General features: G+C 41.6%; 1 protein-coding gene across 1 annotated transcript in view; it reads right to left on the bottom strand.

Moving 5' to 3' along the window:
- kdsr (3-ketodihydrosphingosine reductase) overlaps positions 1-22,103 on the bottom strand; it is a 32,556-nt gene extending 10,453 nt beyond the window's left edge. The window contains exons 1-8 of the mRNA XM_078420276.1: positions 21,687-22,103; positions 15,520-15,609; positions 13,126-13,182; positions 12,173-12,238; positions 8,622-8,717; positions 6,516-6,707; positions 5,264-5,347; positions 1,993-2,076 (exon numbers count right to left, since the gene is read on the bottom strand). Of these exons, the coding sequence (XP_078276402.1) occupies positions 1,993-2,076; positions 5,264-5,347; positions 6,516-6,707; positions 8,622-8,717; positions 12,173-12,238; positions 13,126-13,182; positions 15,520-15,609; positions 21,687-21,863 (846 nt within the window). The 5' untranslated portion in view covers positions 21,864-22,103. The remainder of the gene's footprint in view (positions 1-1,992; positions 2,077-5,263; positions 5,348-6,515; positions 6,708-8,621; positions 8,718-12,172; positions 12,239-13,125; positions 13,183-15,519; positions 15,610-21,686) is intronic.
- Positions 22,104-22,538: the final 435 nt, after the last annotated feature.

The following is a 22,538-nucleotide window of genomic DNA, read 5'->3' as shown; positions in this document are numbered from 1 at the left end:
CCCGATCTTGTTCCTAAATAAATACCCTAGTCCTGTGGCCATGATTCCTGGTTCTGGATTTGACAGCCATCAAGAACATACACAATGAATCAAGTCTGATTTATGCTATCGGAATTCAGTAGGTTTCTAAGATCCCCTCATTCTTCTAAATTCTATCGAACAAAGGTTCAAAGAATCCCATCACTCCTTGTATATCAGTTCTGCCAAACCCTTTGTTGCACTCCCTTCATATCAGTGATTACAACAGAATCACAGCAATTACATGTATTTCATAAAAACCCTGATGATTCTCTTATATAGAATCACATCCAAGAATGAGGATACATCACAAAGTCAAATAGCATACAGCAACAATCTCCAAACTACTATGTATTGTAAATTCAGGAATGTAAGTGATTATGACCGATTTGACCAGATTGAAAGCTGTTCCCTTTGTTATATTATACAGGTGTTGAGAGTTTGTTATAAAATAGATCGCCAAATCAAATCCATATCTCTTCCAAAACTTATATAAAAGTAAATGACCAATCATGCTAACATATATTTATCCCTGATTCAATGTTGTGGTTGTCTTCTGTAAAGATGTAAATAGAAACATAGAAAATAGGTGCAGGAGGAGGCCATTCGGCTCTTCGAACCAGCACCGCCCTTCATTGTGATCATGGCTGATCATCCACAATCAATAACCCGTACCTGCCTTCTCCCCATACTCATTGATTCCGCTAGGCCCAAGAAATAGGTAGATCAATTCTGATAAAATACCAGGAGAGCCAAAAATGATAGAGTAATGGAGGGCATATAAACTGACCATATGCTGGGAGGACATGCTGAAAAGGCTGGCTATGCTTAGAGCAGACAAATCACCTGGTCCAGCAACCCAAATTGCCAAGTGTAGTGGGGCTAAAGAAAGTTGAAGAGGAATCAAAATCATTCCATCTTCCAGAGATATTAGGGAAAAGTCAAAGGTTTAGAAAATGGCAAATGTCACCCTCGTTCAATATAAGGTTCAATGGCTAGAGCCTAACCAAAATAAAATTATGGGCAAGACTAAATAAATAATCGTGGAAAAAATAAGATGTGCTAGATCTAGAGCAATTTCATTAAAAGGTAGTCATTTTTCACAAACCTAAATGAACTTTTTGTTGGAAGTAATAGAAAGCTATTGAAGGAAATGGGGTGTGTCTTGTCTATACAGATTTTAAGAAAACATCTGAGGAACTACCATTCTAAGGGCTGACCAATAAAATTAGGGGTCATGGACTAGTAGGCTCAATGCAAATGTGGGCATTAAAATTTGCACATGGGCATAAAGCAACAAGTCATGCTAAATAAAAGAGAATGTCAGGTCAGTCAATTAGGCAGTCAAGTGACATATGGAACTTAATTCACATGTGACCTGATGTATTTTTGCAATAGAGGCAAAAGAGATGTAATGGTACAATTCTTAACTGTATGCAGGAATAATCGATCAGGGCAAAGATCTTTGAAGGTGAGAGAACATGTTGAGAGAGTAATGTGCAAGGGATAGCGAATCATGAACTTCACAAATAGATACTAAGATGAAAAGCAGGGAAGCAATGCTGAATTTTTAGTAAACTGGTTAAACCACATCTTGAGCATCACATCCCATTTCTGGCCGACACAGTTAGGAAGTGACTTCAGAGATATAGAATTTTAGATACAAAGTTTGGATTCTCTCCTCGAAGCAAAAGTAGGTTCAGAGGAGAACTGACTTGACCAGGGTGGACATCATTTCTTGGTATCATTGAATCAAGCCTTGGATTCCATCAATTCAAGTGAAAACCTTGGATCTAAAGGTAGTCATCCAAGGTTTTTGGAGGTTCAAACTGTTTACTTTCCCCATTTTGGTTAAAGGGGTGATAAGTCTCATATCATTGTCCTCTAAGCCAATTAAAAATAAAAACAGGAAACATGAGAAGCTGTGCCCATAATTCATAAGCCATTTGTTAAGATTTCGACATGGACACTTACCACAGCATCTTTTACAATGATTTTTGCCACTTGGTCTGGCTGACATAAACCTGAAGTTTCAGAAATCATCTGCGTCTCTAAAGGCTAAATTTAAAAAAAATATTCACAGTTCACATTTTGCTCAAGAAATACAATTTAAAACAAATCACACTGGAGCTGATTAAACCCTTCATAATTGGATATTCAAAATCCCCAATAAAAGCTCCTGACCATTTTGAGGTTTTTTTAAAGAGGTGATAAAGCTGATTGATGAGAGTAGGGCATTTGATGTTGTCTACTTTTGACAAATGTGTTTAGTAAAGCTTTTGACAAGGTTCCCCATGGTAGGCTGACCCAGAAGGATGAGGCACATGGGATCCAGGAAGACTTGGCAGATTGGATTCAATAGACAATAGACAATAGACAATAGGTGCAGGAGTAGGCCATTCAGCCCTTCGAGCCAGCACCGCCATTCAATGCGATCATGGCTGATCACTCTCAATCAGTACCCCCGTTCCTGCCTTCTCCCCATACCCCCTCACTCCGCTATCCTTAAGAGCTCTATCCAGCTCTCTCTTGAAAGCATCCAACGAACTGGCCTCCACTGCCTTCTGAGGCAGAGAATTCCACACCTTCACCACCCTCTGACTGAAAAAGTTCTTCCTCATCTCCGTTCTAAATGGCCTACCCCTTATTCTTAAACTGTGGCCCCTTGTTCTGGACTCCCCCAACATTGGGAACATGTTATCTGCCTCTAATGTGTCCAATCCCCTAATTATCTTATATGTTTCAATAAGATCCCCCCTCATCCTTCTAAATTCCAGTGTATACAAGCCCAATCGCTCCAGCCTTTCAACATACGACAGTCCCGCCATTCCGGGAATTAACCTAGTGAACCTACGCTGCACGCCCTCCATAGCAAGAATATCCTTCCTCAAATTTGGAGACCAAAACTGCACACAGTACTCCAGGTGCGGTCTCACCAGGGCCCGGTACAACTGTAGAACGACCTCTTTGCACCTATACTCAACTCCTCTTGTTACGAAGGCCAACATTCCATTGGCTTTCTTCACTGCCTGCTGTACCTGCATGCTTCCTTTCATTGACTGATGCACGAGGACACCCAGATCTCGTTGAACTCCCCCTCCTCCTAACTTGACACCATTCAGATAATAATCTGCCTTTCTATTCTTACTTCCAAAGTGAATAACCTCACACTTATCTACATTAAACTGCATCTGCCATGTATCCGCCCACTCACACAACCTGTCCAAGTCACCCTGCAGCCTTATTGCATCTTCCTCACAATTCACACTTCCCCCCAACTTAGTATCATCTGCAAATTTGCTAATGGTACTTTTAATCCCTTCATCTAAGTCATTAATGTATATCGTAAATAGCTGGGGTCCCAGCACCGAACCTTGCGGTACCCCACTGGTCACTGCCTGCCATTCCGAAAGGGACCCATTTATCCCCACTCTTTGCTTTCTGTCTGTCAACCAATTTTCTATCCATGTCAGTACCCTACCCCCAATACCATGTGCCCTAATTTTGCACACTAATCTCCTATGTGGGACCTTGTCGAAGGCTTTCTGAAAGTCGAGGTACACCACATCCACTGACTCTCCCTTGTCAATTTTCCTAGTTACATCCTCAAAAAATTCCAGTAGATTTGTCAAGCATGATTTCCCCTTCGTAAATCCATGCTGACTCGGAATGATCCCGTTACTGCTATTCAAATGCTCAGCAATTTCGTCTTTTATAATTGACTCCAGCATCTTCCCCACCACTGATGTCAGACTAACTGGTCTATAATTACCCGTTTTCTCTCTCCCTCCTTTCTTAAAAAGTGGGATAACATTTGCTATCCTCCAATCCACAGGAACTGATCCTGAATCTATAGAACATTGAAAAATGATCTCCAATGCTTCCACTATTTCTAGAGCCACCTCCTTAAGTACTCTGGGATGCAGACCATCAGGCCCTGGGGATTTATCAGCCTTCAGTCCCATCAGTCTACCCAAAACCATTTCCTGCCTAATGTGGATTTCCTTCAGTTCCTCCATCACCCTAGGTTTTCCGGCCCCTAGAACATTTGGGGCATAAAAAACAGGCAGTGGAGTACTACTCTGACGAGAGGTCAGTGACTAATGGAATCAGTACTGGGACTGTGTATATGGACAAAAGTGTTGGTGGTCTGATTAGCAAGTTGAAAGACAACACAAAAATTGACAGAGTTGTGGATAGTGAGGAAGGTTGTCAAAGGACACACCAGGATATAGATCTGTTGGAAATACAGACTGAGAGATGGCAGATTAATCATAACCTTGACAAGTGAGAGGTCTCAATGGCAGTTCACCAAGGAGCAATAATTTACAAAGAAATCTTGGAGTGCAAATCACCAGCCTCCAAAAAGTGGCAATTCAAGTGGATAGGATGATCAGCAGGGTAATGGCATGCTTGCTTTTGTCAATTGGGGCATTGAGTACGTGATGGGAAGTAATGTTAGAGCGGAATACAATAGCAACATTTAAGAGACATTCAGCAGGGTACATGAACACGCAGGAAACAGATATAGATCATGAGCGGGCAGATGGGATTAGATTAAATTGGCATCATGGTTGGCTCATACATCATAGGCTAAAGGGCCCGCTTCTGTGCTGTACTGTTCTATGCTCTAACCCAATTAATACCTTGTTTTTATTTTTATTCCATACAAAAGGTACGGTCTGCAAATTATCAACGGGACTAACATGGATATGTTTTGAGGAACTTAATAAACTCAGTTACTGACAGACTGTCTTGCAATTTAAATAAAGATTTACATCAATTGATCCAATTTCTCAAAACAATTAACACACTTGGCACTGAAAATAAATGATGCTATTTGACAATTATATAAATGGTCTATTTGTTTCTGGAATCTCCATGACAAGCTGGCATTTTCTTTAGCACCAGAAAATGGAGCATTTTTGTCAGTTCTTTTTTTAATTTTAGGACTCACTTCTTTAAGATTGACATTGGTAATTCAGCCAAACTCTCTCACGTGAAAGATTTGCAAAGTGCGAGCAGAAACTTAGTGTTCAAAGAATGAAAAAGGAAAAATGGAAGAACATGAAGCAACTCCTCTACTTCTATTGGGAGGAGCTAGAAAACAGATCATCAACTTTCTCAAGTAGTATTGATGCGTAAGACAAAAGAGATTAAATATAGGCATCGCCCCCTGGATAAAATTTTCACTAAATTTTTGCTAAACCATTTTAGCTAAGTTTATTTAAAAATCAACTTTTACCTTGCCTTTATTCTCTTCCTGAAATCCAGGTGTGTCTGTGTCAGGAGGGTAAGCAACAGTAATGTAGATATTATATGGCTTCACCTAGAAACACCAATACGTGTGAAAAAAAACCAAAACGTATATGTTTTTAAATTAAATTTAGCAAACAACAGCGAAACCACACATTTAAAAAAATGTTTTATTATGCCATCATTGGTGAGTAATAGATAATATAATTCTAAGTCAGATTCACAATTGAAGATTCAAGCATGAATATTTTTATTTAAGCTCACTTTGATGTTAAATTCAATAGCAGACAGTGCTTCAAGCGCAGAAAAGGGGAGAGGAACGTAAAATCATTCAGATTTGCTGATCCTGATCTTTCCACCCAACTCTGAACTCAACAGGGCTTAATTATTGTTCAACAAGACAAATGAGGAAAACAACTTTATGATAAAATTATATTTACTGTTACACTACATTAATTTAAAAAATGAACATACTACAAATCCCCAAATTGAGCTGCTCATTAGAGTTCTTGCAACAACAAAAAATGCAACTAGGCAAATGAGATAAGATACATTGTAGTATTATATTAATATTAAATCATATAGAGTGTTTTCAGGGTTTAATAATAACCCATACTCACACAATCATTGATTAAGGTAGAGATGATTTGCTATTTGAGGGAATGAAAAACTGCTCATTTAAATAATTGTGAAAAAAGAACACTCGGATGAAATAGTGAACGCAAAGTTAATTGAAATATGTTGAAAAATCACCATTTGAATAATGTTACATTCAATGAATTAAATTTTGAAACACTAAATGCTAAAAATACCTTCATATTTACACAATACCATGAACTTAATTATATTATGTCAAGGGCTTAACAAACTGATCTCTTGCGTTCGTCTGCCATTCTTTCCCTGTTAAGACTGCCAAGTACAGCCAATCAAATATGATACTTCCTGAGGAAATGTTTGGCGTTCAATGGAGCAGAACACTTGCAAGAACATGCACATGTATCTGTGCAATCAATTTTGTTTACCAATTGAAAGCCATTTATAATCAATTATAGGTCTGTGGGTATTTTACATTTTTCTTCGCATGCCCCCTTTCTAATCCATAACAAAGTTAAAAAGCTCAAAAGAAATTACAGGCCTGCTCTACAAAAAATTGGAAATCCATGATGGAAGTCAACATTTTTCATACCTGAAAGAATAAAAAATGTAAAATAATGCAATACAAACAAAAGTGATGCACGTACCTCCATTTGCAGTGATTCAGCTAATCCACGAAGAGCAAATTTGGACGGAGAATAAGCTGTGTATCCAAATAACCCCACTTGACCTGCTTGGGAAGATACAAACACGATCCTTCCCATCCTTCTTTCTTTCATAGTGTGAATAACAGCCCGTGTAGGATAAACACTCCCCAGATAATTGATCTCCATTAACCTCTGGAGAGAATGATACGCAAATATAATCAAAGCCAATATTCACGACATTTACATAACCTGGTAAAAGTAACATAAACCAACTTTGCAATAAGCAATTTACACAGAAATTGGCACGGTAACTTTTACACCCAAACATTTTTAAACCAAAAGTTAATATGATGCCTGCTGAACAACCAACCTTAAAATCACATTTAATTCAGTGCAAACAGACAAGCAATCCACTTGATAATTTATGCAAATGATAACATGCTAGAGTAAACTGAAAAAGGAGATTAGAAGGGCAAAAAGGGGCCAGTAGATAGCTCTGGCGGGTAGCATTAAGGACAATCCCAAGAGATTTCATAAGAGATAAGGGGGAAAAGGGTAACTAGAGGGAGAGTGAGACCTCTCACGAATCAAAGTGGTCACCTCTATGTGGAGCCACAGGAGACGGGCAAGGTCCTCAATGAGTATTTCTCCTCTGTATTTACCGACGAGAAAGACAGTCGGACGGAGGAACGTGGGGCAGTCAATGGAAGTGTCTTGAAAGCAGTCGGTGGTACTGTTGAAGAAGTACTGAAGGTACTATCGTGTATGAAGGTAGATAAATCTCGAGGGCCTGATCAGATATATCCGAGAACATTGCAGGAAACTAGAGAGGAAATTGCGGGAGCCCTGGTTGAAATTTACGAGTCGTCCTTAAATACAGGAGAGATGCCAGAAGGCTGGAGGGTGGCAGATGTTGTGCCTCTTTTCAAGAAGGGCTGCAGGGAAAATGCTGGGAACTATAGGCCAGTGAGCTTAACATCTGTAGTTGGAAAGTTACGAGAGAGTATTCTGAGGGATAGGTTATACAGGCATTTGGATGGGCAAGGGCTGATTAGGGATAGTGAGCATGGTTTTGTGCGTGGGAGGTCGTGTCTCACAAATCTGATTGATTTTTTTGAAGATGTGACCAAAAAGGTCGATGAGGGCAGAGCTGTAGATGCTGTGTACATGGATTTGAGTAAGGCGTTTGACAAGGTTCTGCATGGTAGGCTGTTCTGGAAGGTTAGATTGCATGGGTTCCAAGGAGAGATAGCTGAATGGATAGCAAATTGGCTCCATGGAAGGAAGCAGAGGGTGATGGTACAAGGTTGCTTCTTGGACTGGAAGCCTGTGACTAGTGGTGTGCCTCAGTGTTCGGTGCTGGGCCTGTTACTGTTTGTCATCTACATTAAAGATTTGGATGAGAACATACAGAGCAAGATTAGCAAGTTTGCTGATGATGCAAAAATGAGTGGTTTTGCAGATAGTGAAGATGGTTGTGAAAGATTGCAGCAGGATCTGGATCGATTGGCCAGATGGGCAGATGGAATTTAATACAGAGAAGTGTGAGGTGTGGCATTTTGGAATGTCGAACAAAGGCAGGACCTACACAGTAAATGGTAGGCCTCTGAGTAGTGTTGTGGAGCAGAGGGATCTAGGAGTATTGGTGCATGGTTCCTTGAAGGTCGAGTTGCAGGTGGATAAGGTGGTCAAAAAGGCTTTTGGCACTTTGGCCTTCATCAGTCAGAGTATTGAGTATAGAAGATGGGAGATCATGTTGCAGTTGTATAAGACGTTGGTGTGACCGCATTTCGAATATTGTGTTCAGTTCAGTTCTGGGCACCATGTTATAGGTACATGCAGTACATTCTTTGAAATTATGGATATTTCATTTTTGATTTAAAGCCATTTTTCTATTTACATCCTGCATTCAGAAAGTTTAAACTGTACCAGTGTCTAAGTGAGGCATCTATTTATTTGGAACAAAGAAGGGAATGTAAGAGAGATGAAGAATGTTTACTGGGAGGACCATGGAGCTCTAAAGTAAATTTCATTTTGCTGTACATGCTCCACAAACTTTTTCATTTTATAAAATATAATCTTAACTTATTAGTGCAAATTACTCACTCTGAAAAATCCCACATCAACATCTTCAAACTTTGCTGCAACTGATGTTCCAGCACAGTTTATCAGCATGTCCACTGGTCCCAGCTTTTCATGTGCCTTTGGGAGAGAGTTATATACGACATTAATCTTTGAGCGACGAAGGTGTTTAGTTGAATCAGAGAAAATTATTATTTCTCTGCACAGTATTAAAATTTAGTTTCAGTTAGAGATACAGCGCGGAAACAGGCGAGTCCACACCGACCAGTGATCCCCGCACATTAACACTACCCTACACACACTAGGGGCAATTTTACATTTACACCAAGTCAATTAACCTACAAACCCCTACATCTTTTGAGTGTGGGAGCAAACCGAAGATCTCGGAGAAAACCCACTCAGGTCACGGGGAGAACGTACAAACTCCGTACAGACAGCACCCATAGTCAGGATCGAACCTGGTTCTCTGGCGTTATAAGGCAATAGCTCTACCGCTACGCCACTGTGCCGCACTGCTTGGTTAAAGCTCTTTAAGGAAACAAGCCACAAATAACATAACCAAGTAATAACACAAACTGCTAAAGGAATTCATCCCACCAGTAGTTTGTTTGTTGCTCCAAATTCCAGCACCTGCAGACTTTTATGTCTTCACTAAACTAACCAAATTATTTTTGATGATTACACTGCACGAAGTAAAAAAAGTTCTATTTTTTTTTAAATGATAGAATGGAATTCCATATTTCAAATAAAAAGATTTAAGGACTCATTCTTTTGGTTGAAAAAATGTAGTTATCAGGAACCCAATTGGCTTTAAGCACATCATGTTACAGATACTTCAAAACTCTTAGAACTGTGCGAATTGAAGTTTGTTCTTCCTCATCCATCAGATTAATTCAACACTTTAATCCCACAGCAAACCAGAATTCACTGTACAATAAATATTCCCTCTGTCCTATCCATTCCCTCCATACCCTCTGCAAATTTAAATTAACTAGTTTTTGCTCCTCTTTCTGCTGACAATGGGACTCCGAGCCGATTCCTTAACTCTTTGCACAGATGCTGTCTGACATGCTGAATGGTTCCAGCAAAATTAAAAAAAATTAGACTTCCCATATCTGATGTCTTTTTACTTATAAAGACATGGGTTTTACATGGGGGGGGGGGGGGGGGGGAAGTAGGCATGACAGAATATTTCTACTGACAAGTCTGTGATTTGTGGCAAGTGATGGTGGGAGGGATGGGGTGGGGTAGGGAATAGATGGATCTCTGAGAAGAATAAAATGGGATTAGTGTATTTTGATTTACAAAGACGTGATGTAAATGTCTGCAGTAATATTCTTTAATGTCACATTTATGTCTTTGATAAGTGATAGAATCAGGATGGTGGTGGGGGAGAGGGATTGGGCAGAGAGTTGATGGGAATGTGAGGCAAATAAAATCGGATTAGTTTATCGCAATGTAAATATATATTTGATCTTGGTGAGCTATATATTCCCATATTGTATGATTCCATGAATTTAATCATTAAGAATTAAGGGCGGCACGGTGACGTGATGGCAGAGCCACTTCCTTTATAGCGCCAAAGACCTGGGTTCGATTCTGACTACGGGCGATTGTCTGTACGGGGTTTGTACGTTCTCCCCGGGACCTGCATGGTTTTTCTCCAAGATCTTCGGTTTCCTCCCACTCCAAAGACATACAGGATTGTAGGTTGACGCAAAATGCTGGAATAACTCTCGGGACAGACAGCATCTCTTGAGTGAAGGAATGGGTGATGTTTCGGGTCGAGACCCTTCTTCAGACTGAAAGTCACGGGAAAGGGAAACCAAAGATATGGACGATGATGTAGAGGGATATAGAACAAATGAATGAAAGATATGTAAAAAAGTAACAACGATAAAGGAAACAGACAATTGATAGCTGTAGCTGGGTGAGAAAGAAAGCTGATGTGATGTGGGTGGGGGAGGGATGGAGAGAGAGGGAATGCTGGTGCTACTTGAAGTTAGAGAAAACAATATTCATACCGCTGGGTTGTAAGCTGCCCAAGCGAAATATGAGATGCTGTTCCTCCAATTTGGGTCTAGCCTCACTTTGACAATGGAGGAGGCGTGGGACAGAAAGGTCAGTGAGGGAATGGGAAGGGGAATTAAAGTGTTTAGCAACTGGGAGATCAGGTAGGTCCAGCTGTACTGAGCGAAGGTGTTCAGCAAAACGATCGTCCAGTCTACATTTGGTCTTGTTGATATATATACACATGAGTCCACATCTTGAACAAAGGATACAGTAGATGAGGTTGGAGGAGGTGCAAGTGAACCTCTTGCTCACCTGAAAGGATTTTGGGGTCCCTCGACAGAGTCGAGGGAGGAGGTATAGGGACAGGTGTGCATCTCCTGCGGTTGCAGGAGAAGGTACCTGGAGAGGGTGTGGTTTGGGTGGGAAGGGGAGAGTTATCCAGGGAGCTGCGGAGGGAACAGTCTCTGTGGATAGGCGGAAAGGGGTGAAGATGGGAAAATGTTACTAATGGTGGGATCTCGTTGGAGGTAGCAAAAATGTCGGAGAATTTTGTTTTTGTATGCGATGGCTGATGGGGTGAAAGGTAAGGACTAGCGGGACTCTGACCCTGTTGCGACTAGGGGAGGGGGGGCAAGGCAGGGGCACCGAGAAGGCATGCGTGAGGGCCTCATCTATGATGGAAAGGGGAATCCCTGTTCCCTAAAGAATAAGGACAATAGACAATAGGTGCAGGAGGGGGCCATTCGGTTCGAGCCAGCACCGCCATTCAATGTGATCATGGTTGATCATTCTCAATCGGTACCCCGTTCCTGCCTTCTCCCCATACCCCCTGACTCCGCTATCCTTAAGAGCACTATCTAGCTCTCTCTTGAATGCATTCAGAGAATTGGCCTCCACTGCCTTCTGAGGCAGAGAATTCCACAGATTCACAACTCTCTGACTGAAAAAGTTTTTCCTCATCTCAGTTCTAAATGGCCTACCCCAGGACATCTCCGATGTTGTGGCATGGAACATCTCATCTTTAGCACAGATTCGGTGTAGATGGAGAAATTGGGAGATGGGGATAGAGTCTTTGCAGGGAGCAGGGTGGGAAGAAGTGTAGTCGAGATAGTTAATAGGAGTCAGTGGGTTTATTAATGTGCCGGGATCACTGGTCGGTATGGACTCAGTGGGCCGAAGGGCCTGTTTCCGCACTGTATCTCTAAACTAAACTAAACAACGTATTCTGGGATATTTTCATTGCTTTTAGATTTTTAATTACGAGCATTTGTTTGCAAAACTTGGAAATCCGGTAATAAGTTACAGGACTGAATGAAGATGAAGCCTCGATTTTAGCAACAGTAATCATTTAACTTAATGCACAATGTATAATTTAAAAAAAAATCAAAGGCAACCACGTAAGAGTAAGAGATGATACTGCTGTCAACTCATCTAGAATACAGCTGCATTTCCAGATTGATGCAATGGCAGTTTAACCACACAAACACAATATAAATTAGATCTATTGGATACGTTTAGCATCGTTGGGGGGAGGGGTGAAAGAGGAAAAGCAACAAACTTACTTGCTTTATCACACTCTGCACTTGTCCATAGTCTTTTGAGACATCAACCGATATACACAATACCACCTGCAAGGTAAATTAGACATTTTTTACTCACAGACATGCATTGATAATCACCGCTGAGGCATTAATGAATACTGAACTGCACAATGATCTCCTTAAGCTATTGGGCAACAGAATTTGGAATAACAAGTAACTTACAGTGAAATTAGTTATTTGGGAAAGAGACTGAAAGAGTGAGGAGAGAAAAGGGAACACGCAGAGGAAATGAGTAGGGAGGAGGATGCTGCATGACATGAAGATGTGCAAATGATCATAGCCAAGGAAAAACACTCAAGGACATAATGGAGTGCAAAACAGAACACATGTGCAGGAGTGAGGCATGGGGAGACACAAAGGCCACTCTTGCTCAATGATAGATTGCCTACCTCTGGGCAAAGTATGGGAAGAAGGCAATCGCGTAAAGTGCAAGTCTTTCCCCCAAAACAGAAGAATGGGCAATACTGACTGAATATCCAAAGAGAACTCATCAGCATACCCAGTAAATTTAAAGTGAACATGCCTCACTTCCAGCCACTCAGCCGTTTACATGGTGACATCCTGCAGAAATAAAAACTAAGAACCAATCTGGTAGAAATACTGATTAAATTGATGATGAGTATTTAATTAAGTTATAAAACTAGCATTGAGAAAATGTTTAAAGTTTGAAATTACTTTGCCAAAAGCCCAATTATTTTCATATTGGCAGAGCTACACAATTTATCGTACAAAAATGAAAAATCCCTCATTGCCCAATTGCATGTGAACTGCTCTCTTTCAATAAAATGTCAGTGAACAAAGACGCTACTTAGAAATACAAGGAAAACATTTAAATCACAATAGCTCTACACCCATACGGACAAAATGCTCTGGTATAAAGCACTCACACAATTCAACAACTCTTCTACACCCACCTGTTTATCATTAATTGAATGCTTCTCAATTTCCTTCTTTGCCCGCAGAAGTTTAGTCTGGAAAACAAAATTACAACCAGAATTGTTTTTGGACATTCATTAAACTTTGGTGACAATCTACCATCAAAGATAGCTTCAACTCTACTCATGTTTAAAAGTATTTCAAGCCGTGGGTGATATAGCTCAATTATTATTTAATCAGTAAAAACTCAAGTGGGATCAATTTAAGGTTATAAATTAAGCAGCAGTTTATGACTATTTATCATTGTTTTAAAAATAGCATGGCACTTGGACCTCAGATGTGCATGGAAGAAAAAGTGAACATTTTTATAAAAACTCGTGGAACTTGGAGTCAGCACACCCCTGCAATTGGATGCACGACTTCCTGACTAACAGATCATAATCAGTGAGGATAGGTGACAAATTATCCTCTCCAATAGTCGTCAAGTCAAGTTTATTTGTCACATGCACATACACGATGTGCAGTGAAATGAAAGTGGCAATGCCTGCAGATTGTGCACAAAAAAGAATAAAGTTCATACAGAGAAGACAACATTTAGTCTCTGGAGTTATAAAAGTTAACAGTCCTGATGGCCTGTGGGAAGAAACTCCGTCTCATCCTCTCCGTTTTCACAGCGTGACAGCGGAGGCGCTTGGCTGACCGTAGCATCTGGAACAGTCCGTTGCTGGGGTGGCAGGGGTCCCTCATAATCTTGCTTGCTCTCGATCTAAACCTCCTCATGTATAGGTCCTGCAGGGGGGCGAGTGTAGTTGCCATGGTGCGTTCTGCCGAACGCACTACTCTCTGCAGGGCCTTCCTGTCCTGGGCAGAGCTGTTCCCAAACCAGACTGTAATGTTGCCGGACAGGATGCTCTCTACAGCTCCAGAGTAGAAGCATTGAAGGATCCTCAGAGACACTCTGAATTTCCTCAGCTGTCTAAGGTGGTAATGTGCGGCAATGTGCTTTGCCCATGTCAGATCCTCTTTAATGTGGACTCCCAAGTATTGAAAACTGCTCACCCTATCCACAGTAGACCCATTTATCTCCAGTGGCGTGTACGTCCTTGGATGTTGAGTCCTTCTAAAGTCCACAATCAGCTCCTTAGTTTTTTTGACATTCAAGAGGCTATTGTCCTGACACCAGAGTGCCAGATCAGCCACCTCCTCCCGGTAGGCCTTCTCATCGTTGTCGGAGATCCGGCCCACCACCACAGTGTCATCAGCAAACTTGATGATGGAGTTTGAGCTGAACCTGGCCACACAGTCATGTGTGTACAGGGAGTACAGTAGGGGGCTAAGGACGCAACCCTGGGGGGATCCTATGTTCAGGGTGAGGGGGCTAGATGTATGTTCTCCCATCCTGACCACTTGGGGCCTGGCCATGAGAAATTCCAGGACCCAGGCACACAGAGGGGTGCTAAGCCCCAGTTCCAGCAGCTTCTCAGCCAGTCTGCTGGGGACTATTGTGTTGTGTAATCCTCACTACTGGTGCCCCACAAGGATGCGTTCTCAGCTCCCGACTATACTCCTTATCTACTTATTACTGTGCAGCCAAATACCAATCACACTCAATTTAAAAATTCGCAGGCGACACCACTGAAGTGGGCTGGATATCAAATAATGACGAGACAGAGTGCAGGAAGGAGAGTGAAAACATTATAACCTGGTGCCAAGACAACCACCTCTTCCTCAATGTCAGCAAGACAAAGGAGACTGTGATTGACTTCAGGAATCGAAACAGTACACACACCCTGATAAACATTGATGGCACCGAAGTAGTATTGGTCAAAAGCTTCAAGTTCTTAGGTATAATTTTACTTACTTGCGTATTCCATTTGTACGAAAGACGTGACAGAAGTTTGACTTCATTGACAATTTCTCTCTATCCATTATCAAAACAGAAGGATGCATGCAAAGTATGGCATCACACCATTCTGGTAATGGTAGTTTGCTGTCCATCTGTTGTCCAGAATACTTTGTCGATTCAATATTTTAAATTATTTAATGATGTTTTTGAATTAATGTGGTAACAATTTATTTGCATAATGTTGATCTAATAATGCTGATTGGCAAATTTTTGTGCATTTATACATAGACCAGGAAGTCAATATATCCAAAACACAATAAACGATTATCATTTCATGATTTTTGTTTTGTGACGATAGTGAGTTGATTCGCTCAATTCGAATAATGATTTATATTACAGTATGTTGTGCCAAAATCATGATACAGGATCAAAATATAGCAAAAAGAAGATAGACACAAAAAGCTGGAGTAACTCAGCGGGACAGGCAGCATCGCTGGAGAGAAGGAATCGGTGATGTTTCGGGTCGACACACTTCTTCAGATATAGCAACCTGGCACATTGCTATGAACTGGATTTTGTCACATACCTCATCCCGAGCCACCAAGGTTATAAAAGCACCTTGCTTGAAGCATTCAATGGCAATGCATTTGCCAATGCCACTTGACCCTCCAGTCACCTTTAAAAACGATAAAAATTACAAATAAATACAAAGCATTATTCATGCATCAAAACTATCATAATAAATTATATCTGGAAAATCTCTCCAAAATAAATTCTGCTCTGTCCTAATGGTCTTTGTTGCTACATTTTCAGATTGCGAAAACACTATGCAATACAAGCCTTTCTTTGATCGACAATTAACATGTCATGTTTCTTGATTTTTTTCACTTTGGTTTAAAGAAAAAGCAACTGAGTTTCTAAAATTTTGTTAACACATCAGAATTAGTTATCAACATCTTGAACGAATTTTGTTTTATATCCCAAATATTCCAAAGCAAAGTCAATTATTGGAAGGAGAGATGAAATCAGAAACAAGAATCAAATGCAAGATAACAAATTTCCCTTATGTTCAAACGTTCTAGGAGCAGAATTAGGCCATTCAGCCTATAGTCTACTCCGCCATGGCTGATCTCTCTTTCCTTCTCAAGCCCATTCGCCCGCCTTCGCCCCATAACCCCTGACACCCTTACTAATCAAGAATCTGTCAATCTCCACCTTAAAAATATCTATTGCCTTGGCCTCCACAGCCTTCTGTAGCAATGAGTTCCACAGATTCGTCACCCTCTGACTAAAGAAATTCCTCCTCATTTCCTTTCTAAAGGTACGTCCTTTTATTCTGAGGCTATGGCTTCTGGTCCTCTTCTGTTCACTATTTGGTAAGTTTCAATGTGGTCCCCCCTTGTCTTTCTAAACTCCAGTGAGTGCAGGCCCAGTGCCTTCATATGTTAATGCAATCATTCTTGGGATCATTCTCGTAAAATAATGGCAAAGATTTTACTGGAAGTGGTCCAGGCTAAGAACATTCTTGGATTTGGGGCATAGAGTACCCACAACCAGAAGAATGGAGGTGCAACCCTGGTCAAACTGTTGGAAAATATTTTGCCTATGCAATGGTGGAACATAAGAGGACTATGAAACTGATAACCTGCAGCATATCAAACAAAACTTGTTCAGCAGGAACATTTATACAATCAAACCACAGAGCTATTAATGAGGTACACTATGCAAAGCTAGAAACTGATGAGAATATATTTGAAATAACTTTGCAAAGCAAGGCCAATTCCAAGAAAGTAGAACACAACCTGAAAATGCTGAAATTAAGGCAGATGGCATCTGTGGAGAAAGTAGTAACCTTCCATTCACAATGGAAGGCAGTAAAATATTGAGGTTGAAAAGAAAATGACAGGAATAGGGGTGGGGTGGAATTGCAAGAAAAGGGAATGCTGCAAGAGAACAGAATTCAGAAGAGATTAAGAAAAATGTATTGAATGCGCAAAGCAAAAGGAAAACTGTATTGGGGCAAGTAAAAAAGTGAAATATGACAGCAGCAAAATTACAATCAGTGGAACACAATGTTAACACCAGAAATCTTTTAAGTGCCTATTGAAAGCTGGGAGTTGTTCAAGCTTTTGTACAGAATTTCATTACAGCGCAGTGGACATGTTAAAAATAGGACGGAGAACTGACTGGACACTCAACAGAAGCTCAGCATCATGCTGTTGACCACAGGTCCAAAGCAAATCATCCACAACACATTCAGTGAACCTAACTGGGAGCAAGGTAATTATGAGCAGCAAATTGGATGGTATGTTGAATTTAGAGTCTGGGAAGATAGACAAGGGCAAGGGAAAACAACTATTGCTCTGGGAGGAGAGGGAATTAAAAAAGTGAGAGCAGAAAAGAGGACAAGTAAAAATAAATATATGGTTATGGCTCCATCAGCAACAGCGAAAGCGAAGCTTTGGGCCCAAAAAACAACACAACAGAATTAAGACAAGTGCTGAATAACTCAGCGGGTCAGGCAGCATCTCTGCAGGACGTGGATGGGTGATGTTTTGGGTCGGGATCCTTCTTTTGACTCGGGTTCAAAGTACATGTTAAAGCCAATGGGAGGGGTGGGGCAGTCAAAAACAACTGTCATGGGCTAAAGGCAAAGCTATTTGGCTTGCTCTGAGTGACTCAGGAGCCCAGGTTTCCTACCCTAGATTACAATTAGGAATTCAGGTGGAAGTAGCAGCTAGCAGTATGAAAGGTTGCACAGTAGTACAGTGGTTAGTGGTTAGTGCTGCTGCCTCATGGCTCCATGGACACCAGTCTCCAGATTCAATCCTGAACTAGGTCTTCATGGTTATCCTTCTGTATTCCAGTTTCGTTCCATGTGCCAAAGACATCGGTACTTGATGGATAGGATAGACATGGCAAGTCCAAGGACCTGTTTTTGTGCTGTGTGACTGGATGACAAGTGTGCTGTTGGGAGGCACTGACAGCTAAAGGCAAATAAGTATGAAGCTCCACCTTCCCAGCAAGAAATTTAAACTAAGCTTCCTAGACTTATAATAATCACACCAAGTTTAAATCAAACAAGAACAAAGCCTAGGTAAGTACAATACCTAAATACAAATAGGTCAATACTAATGGCACATTTATATAAAGGGAGAGGGGTTGGAAGGAAACTGGTGATGCAGATAGTGAAACACAGCACACGAATGAGCTTGTTTATTGCAGCAAAGAAAACCAAGGAAGATGCTATAGAAAAAAATGAATGAGAAGTTTCCTTGAAAAAAAGGGCCGGATCTGGGAATGGGGGATCATGAGCAAAGGTTCAAGATACTTTTTGGCCTCCTGTGTGGACCATCTGAGAGCCACAAGAAAATCGTGGACTAAGAAGAAAAACATCATTGTGTTCTAGAGATTCAGTAATCAACCATAATGTATACTCAACTTAATCTGCAAACCACAGATTTGAGTCCCAAGACATAACTCTTACGTCAGACAGTACAACTCAGTATCTATTTAAAGGAGTATGAATAAAATCTGTTAAGTCGGACAACTAAACTCTCTGACAACCATTGGATAAAAAGACAGCAATGATCATTTGGTGAAATGAGAGTGAATGATAAACCTCTCCCAAGTAGGATATTTAACTATGGGTGCCGCTGAAGCAGAGAAGGAAGAAAAAGAGGCCATCTTGCCAGATTGCAATTGGATTTTTTTTAAACTGAAAACATGACCGGAAGACTGCAAATTTTAAAGTGTGAACATGGTGAAAATTTCGAAGAATAAAATTGATTGAAAAAAATAGTCACGTTCCAAGGTATATTTGAAGGATACCAAAAATTACTTATCCATACACAAAGTGAAGGCAAAAGCGAAGTAATTTTCACATGAAAACAACTGGAGGAGTCAAACGACAAAAGAGAAAGGAAAAGCTGAAAGAGTGGTGAATAAAGTTTGAACTGAATGAAGACAAAAAACCCAATGATAAATTACAAAACAAAGAAACAATATAATAATTTTAGGAAAGGGCAATATGAAGGAGATCAAGAGACTTCCCACTTGACAAGATTTTGATTAGGTGGTGAGTGCAAGTTTGAGAAGAGGAGCCTATTTGCAAACGTGCAGCCACTTCATGCAATGGGAGAACAACAGCAACAAGTGCCACCATACATCCCAAGAGAAATGGATTAAAAAAATAGAAGGTTCTCTGGTGTATAAACAGAGAAAACGCGAGAAAAGGAAATGGGAATTGTAAACAGATGTCAAAATTGGCTCCCAAAGAATAGAGACAAGGCAGACACAATAGCAAAGATGTTGCAACTCAGATGGACACAGGCAGAGAGAACACACACTTCTCGGGAATGGGAGATGAGGAATTGGATGTGGAAAGGATGTTTCCAGTAATGAGTCTAGAACCAGAGGGCACAGCCTCACAATATAAAGGACATACCTTCAGAATGGAAACGAGGAGGGGTTTTCTTTAACCAGAAAGTGCTGGATCTGTGAAATTCATTGCCACAGACGGCTGTGGAAGCCAAGATTGGATTTAAAGCAGAGTTTGAAAGATACTTGATTAGTAAGTGTATCAAAAGTTTACTGGGAGAAAGCAGGAGAATGGGGTTGAAAGGGAAAAATAGATTGGACATGATTGAATGGTGGAGCAGATTTGCTGGGCTGAATGGCTTATTTCTGCTCCCATGTCTTATGAGCATATGGAAGAAGATAAAGGAGCAGAGTGATTAGGGTTGTGGGAGAAATGGGTGCTCACAGGAGTGTGCTACACAGATTGCAAGCTATCCAAGTAGAACACGAGGTTTTGTTCTTCCATTCCTTGGGTAGCTGACAATTCAATGGTATGAGCAGCGAAATCTCCAAATGCAAGTGATATCCACCCCTCCCTTACACAGACACATCTCCCATAAGCCTTGTCACCATGCTCATTCCCATCCCATTGCCTTTAACATGAACTTTGAACCCGAGTACGAAGGATCCCGACCCATATTTCCCTTCTATCCCCCTTTTTTCCCCCTCTTCCCCCAATCCCAATCAGCCCATATTCCTCCCTCCAGCATTATATTTCATTCCTTATCTGACATCCTTTCTCCTTTTCATCTTCAGCCTTAGTCACTTACTCCATCTGTCAATCACACCCTTTCACCAGTATCCACACTTGCCTGGCTTTGTCGCCCTTTTTAGGCTCTCTCCGTCCCCGTCCCCGTCCCCCCCCAACCCACTCCAATCAGTCTGAGGAAAGGTCCCAATCTGAAACATCGCCTGTCCTTTCCTCCATAGATGCCTGACCCAGAGCTCTTCCAGAAGTTTCTTTTTTGCTCAAGATTCCATCATCTGCAGTTTTTCCTACTTTCATGGAAACTTGGGTATTAAGCAGCATGTCAGACACCAAAAGAACAAACTTTTAAAATCTGAATAAAGGAGATCAAACACTTAAATGACCAAAGTCATCCCAAAAAATCAGATTTCTTGAAGCGCCAAAACATTTCCAGCTCATAGGAGCAGAATTAAGTCATTCAGCCCACAGTCTACTCTGCCATTCAATCTACATTTCACCCTCAACCTCATTCTCCTGCCTTCTCCCCAAAACCCTTTTCATCCTTACTGATCAAGAATCTGCTAAACTTCACCTTAAAAATACCCAATGACTTGGCCTTCTCAGCTGGCTGTGGCAATGAATTCCACAGATTCACCACCCACTGACTAAAGAAATTCCTCATCTCCTTTCAAAAGGTACATCCGTATATTCTGAGCCCGTGCCCGCTGATCCATTAATGGAATCCCATCAATAGAAACATCCTCTGCACATCCACTCTAACCAGGCCTTTCACTATTCAGTAAACTTCAATGAGGTCCTCCCTCATCCTAAACTCCAGTGAGGTAAGGTCCAGAGACGTAAAACGCTCATATGTTAACGTCTAAATCATTCTGGTAAGCCTTCTCTGGACCCTCTCCAATGCCAGCATATCCCTCCTCAGATAGACACAAAATGTTGGAGTAACTCAGCGGGACAGGCAGCATTTCTGGATAAAGGAATGGATGACATTTCGGGTTGAGACCCTTCAGAGTGGGTCTCGACCCGAAACGTCACCCATTCCTTCTATCCAGAGATGCTGCCTGTCCCGCTGAGTTACTCCAACATTTTGTGTCTATCTGAGGTTTGAACCAGCATCTGCAGTGCCTTCCAACAACATATCTCCTCCACAGATATGGTACCTAAAACTGCTCACAATACTCCAAATGCAATCTGACCAGTGTATTATAAAGACTTAACATTACATTCCTGTTTTTATATTCTCGTCCTCTCGAAATAAATGTTAACATTGCGTTTGACAATAGACAATAGGTGCAGGAGGAGGCCATTCGGCCCTTCGAGCCAGCACCGCCATTCAATGTGATCATGGCTGATCATTCTCAATCAGTACCCCGTTCCTGCCTTCTCCCCATACCCCCTGACTCCTCTATCCTTAAGAGCTCTATCCATCTCTCTCTTGAATACATTCATAGAATTGGCCTCCACTACCTTCTGAGGCAGAGAATGCCTTCCTTATTACCGGTTCAAATGGCAAATTAACCTTTTGGGAATCCGACACCATTATTCCCAAGTCCAAGGTTGAGATGTTAATTACTCAGTCTCTTGAGTTCCAACTATGCCAACATTGGGGCAGGGATGGAAGCTGCCAACACTGCACATCTTGCCCCTTGCCCCTGCCCCCGGTAAGCCCGTCGCAGCGCCTCACTCACCACAACGTGCGAGCCGCTGAGTTTCAGCGGCTTGGGGCTGATCAGCGGCGACACCATGTACAGCAGCAGGATGAAGGCAACGATAAAGGCCCCGACCACCAGCAGCATGACGAGCAGCAGCGGCCTCCAGCCCGATAACTCACTCCACAGGGTATACCCCTCCTCCAGGAAGAACATTTATAACACACCTGCAAACCTTCTCAGTGACGAGAGGAGCTGGAGTTAATGGAAGACTGAGCCGGAGAGGGAGGAAAGAATAACATAAAACAACGCCGCGGCCCCAACGCACCGATGAAGTGCCTGCTCCAAGTGGCTGCAAACAGAGGCAGTCTGACATGCGCATGCGCAGCCCGGGCGGGAGGAGAGCCTTGACTAGGGGTGCCACTCTCACAGTGACCACTGGTCGTGGTGCTGAGGTCGCATCCGTGCAACCAGCACGCTGCATTCATACAAAATGCAGTATAAACCTATTTAAAATTAAACAGGGAAGTGCTGATGTCAAGGAACAGGGGCAAAAGAGGCTAGTTAATAAAATCACGATTAAATTAATTTTGACCTCAACTTTCCTCCTGTCTCTCCCTCAACCAGTTGACCGGCAGCCGCCTTTCCCCAATAGTTTGGGTCTGCGGATCTCCATACATGCTTTTTTTATTTGCGATTGACTGGACTGGAGTCAAATGAGTTGTTCAATGTGAGAACAGTCTTTTTTTTTTAGATTGGAGTGGGTAACTGCTTCCCATTCCCACACAGATCTTACTGTCCCCTTTCCCATTCCCATACTGACTTTCCTGTCCTGGACCTCCTCCATTGCCGGAGTGAGGACACATGCAAGCACCTCATATTTTGCTTGGG

Source organism: Rhinoraja longicauda, chromosome 2, assembly GCF_053455715.1.
Source record: "Rhinoraja longicauda isolate Sanriku21f chromosome 2, sRhiLon1.1, whole genome shotgun sequence".
In the NCBI taxonomy this organism is placed as follows: Eukaryota; Metazoa; Chordata; class Chondrichthyes; order Rajiformes; family Arhynchobatidae; genus Rhinoraja; species Rhinoraja longicauda.
Note: the sequence above shows the minus strand (reverse complement) of the source record. Positions and strands in the feature narration are given on the sequence as shown.